Genomic DNA, 3330 nt, shown 5'->3' with positions numbered 1-3330 from the left:
GACTGGGTTCTGACGGGTCGGATACTATTCGTGGCCGACTCCGGATTTCATTTTTTTACTTGGGGTTATTTTGGGCATTTTGACTTGTTTACGCGCGTTATAAGTTCCGGAACGCAATAGATCGCTTTAAACTGCACCGTTAGTCCTGGCGAGAGCTAGGCAGGCAGCCCGCTAACCCCTTTGGTTCGCCTTAGGGGAAAGTGGGGCTGTCACATATACCACACCATTCTACACAAACCTACTGTGATAAGTGGCCACCCATTGAGGTTTAATTCTCTTTTAAAACCTTTTAATCTCTACCTGACTCTTTGAAATGCAATCCTATTTCATTTAAACCATTCATCTATAGAAAAATCAAAAGTCAAGTTCGATTTATCTGCTAAGTATAAGTTTGGAATCCTGTTAAAGTGGTACAAATTCAAAGATGCAAAGTTGAGTTAATCATTTTCCAGAACCTTGTAAACTGTATTTCATTTTTTTTGGGGTAAATGTGTTTCAGGTTTTCAAGGTTTTCCATTATTACACTATATAGCAAAAGAAATTAGGAATGGCAGTAGGGCGGGGGGAATTTCCCTTGCCCCTCAGTCCTCCTACCCGTCCCCGCTACCCCCACGGAAGCACCCGTCGGGCTAATAAAAATTTGTTATATAATTTCATTGTAGTCAAATTTGAGCAAAGAATCAAATACTTAAATGCCAACACATGACCAAGTCATTATCCATTGTAATTTCATAATTGAAACCCATAAAAAACAATTAAACAAAAGTTATTTGAATACAATCCAACATGATGAAACAAATATAACTAAAATAGTCAAGTTTTCACTTTTGAGAAAACTACAATCATTAAGTCATTATTGTGTTTTTTTTTCTGAGAAAAAAGTGTTATTGTGTTAAGTGTAATTACGAATTTAGTATAATTGTATTAGTAGATTTAATATAACTAATTAATAATTTCTATTAGTAGACATGTACTATTATTAGTATTTGATAATATCAACTATATTACAAATACTTATCATTTATATTGCAAATACTAATATGCATTATATAATATTTATAACTAATAATATCATTATTATATATTTGTAACAAATTAAATTAAATATTATATATAAATATATACATATATAGATTTAATTTTTTTAATGGGTGGTGAGGCGGGGGTTTACTCCCTTGCCCCCTGCCCCATTTTTTAACGGCGGAAAAAATCCCCTCCCCGGCCCATTAGCCCGTGATCATCCGACCTAGTTGCCATCCCTAAAAGAAATTCTTGGCTATCAACTTTGAATGATATATCTACTGAGTATATCGCACCATTCTACTCAAACCTATTGTGATAGGTGGCCACCCATTGATTTTTAATTCTCTCTTAAAACTTTTTATGCTCTACCTAACTCTCAGAAATGTAATCTCATTTCATTTAAACCATTTATATGCAGAAAAATCAAAAGTCGACATTGATTTATCTGCTAAGCACAAGTTCGGAACCTTGTTAAAGTGGTACAAGTTTGAAAATGCAAAGTGGAGTTAATCCTTTTCCAGAACCTTATTAAATGTGTTTCATTTTTGTTAGGTAAATGTGTTTCATGTTAACAAGGTTTTCCATTATCCCATTATATATGAAAAGAAATTCTTGGCTATGAACTTTGAATGTATATATGCTGATTACACCACACCATTCTACACAAACCTATTGTGATAGATGGCCACCCATTGATGTTTAATTGTCTTTTAAAACTTTTTGTGCTATACCTAACTCCTTGACTCCATCCTATAAATATGGTCATTGAACAAATTATCTTCACCATCTAACTAATTTGTTTCTTCCTTCTTTGTTTTTCAGCAAGCCTTTCAACATACAAAATGGCAAAAGGTTCAGCTTTAACATCCATCCAAATTTCCCTTTTGCTATTAGTAGCAATCTTTGTTTGTTCAGAAGCTAATCATCGTGACCGTGATTATTGCTGCGGTGGAAAGGAAACAAAGATTACTGTGTACCTTCAACTGTTTTCAGGCGGACCAAATGCCACCACTGTCGCAGTTGCCGGCGCCCCTGGTAGGCCGAGAACTCCCACCGAATTTGGAACCATTTATGTTAATGATTCTCCCTTTACAGAAAGCATCAGCATCAATTCTCCAACTGTTGGTCGAAGCCAAGGCCTTTATGTAGCTTCATCCCGTGATGGACTTTACTCATTTGACCCATTTTCCTTCATTTTCACCGACGGACAATACAACGGTAGCACTTTGGAATTCCAAGGACTAGGATATAGCATACAAAATACTTCGGTGACTGAATTTTCAGTACTTTCTGGCACCAAAATATTTAGGTATGTTCGTGGATATGCAACCTTTCTGGCAGTTCGACAAATACCAGCAAGGAATTATACGGTTACAATGGCCAATATTACCATAAGGCGATGCTGAGGAGGATGGGAAGTTTGAATAATAAAGTGAAAACCAATAATTAAGAAAGCCAATAACAGATATTTAGTTTTATTTCAGACCATATACGTACGTGGTGGTCTCTGTTTCTTTATGTACTTCTGGTTCATTCGACTATCTTAATAAGAACTCCATCCGGGAGGATGGGAAAAAATAAATAATAAAATTGTTAAAATATGTCTTTGACATCCATGTGAAATCATTTATGGTGCTGTCAAATTTTGAGAGCTACATGGACATTTTTTTTTTTACCTCTTGAGCATCCTAGCATATAGCCCAACTATTGAGTTGTATGTTTTATTAGTCAAATTCGTAGCAGCCATTTCCATTCAAATACTATTCGTTCGAAGGCTTTCACATGGAAGAATTTCTCCTATAAATAGAGGGTTTGGCAAGGCAGTTGGTGTGGCACTTCTTTTTACGTCTAACCTCTTCTCATTTTGAGTTTGCGTTTTTTTGTTTTCCATTCACACTGTTGCTTTTCCTCTAGCATTAAATGCTGATTGTCCTTTCAAACAACCCTAGTTTTGTTTGGATTTTGATATGAAAAAAAAAATCACACAAGTTTACTTTAATCATCTATTTTATTCTGCGGAACTCTAACCCAATGATGCTGCTCATGTATTGCCAAACAAAAACAGCATAATCATCTTTCATTGCCAACACACAAGCTGGGACATTAAAGTTGAAGATAATTTTCGAAGCTTTGGTTGGAAAAAAATGCTACGATACCATGTTATTAGTCCATGCTATATTCTCATAATTTCTCATTTATGAATGAACGAATATCGGATGCACATTTTTTATGATGAACTTGTAGAAGTTCTTGCAAGATAAAATAATAACCATAAAAATTACACTTTTACTGTTCAATACTATACTC

General features: G+C 34.9%; 1 protein-coding gene across 1 annotated transcript; it reads left to right on the top strand.

The window, feature by feature from the left end:
- The first annotated feature begins 1865 nt into the window (after positions 1-1865).
- LOC113694389 (dirigent protein 11-like) lies at positions 1866-2429 on the top strand. The gene has a single exon (XM_072049529.1). It carries the CDS (start codon positions 1866-1868, stop codon positions 2427-2429), a length of 564 nt encoding a protein of 187 aa, XP_071905630.1.
- The last annotated feature ends 901 nt before the right edge of the window (positions 2430-3330 follow it).

Source organism: Coffea arabica, chromosome 5e, assembly GCF_036785885.1.
Source record: "Coffea arabica cultivar ET-39 chromosome 5e, Coffea Arabica ET-39 HiFi, whole genome shotgun sequence".
NCBI classification, from domain to species: domain Eukaryota; kingdom Viridiplantae; phylum Streptophyta; class Magnoliopsida; order Gentianales; family Rubiaceae; genus Coffea; species Coffea arabica.
Note: the sequence above shows the minus strand (reverse complement) of the source record. Positions and strands in the feature narration are given on the sequence as shown.

Coding starts and splice junctions, on each gene's coding strand:
- LOC113694389 (XM_072049529.1), top strand. CDS start 1,866: ATGGCAAAAGGTTCAGCTTTAACATCCATCCAAATTTCCCTTTTGCTA.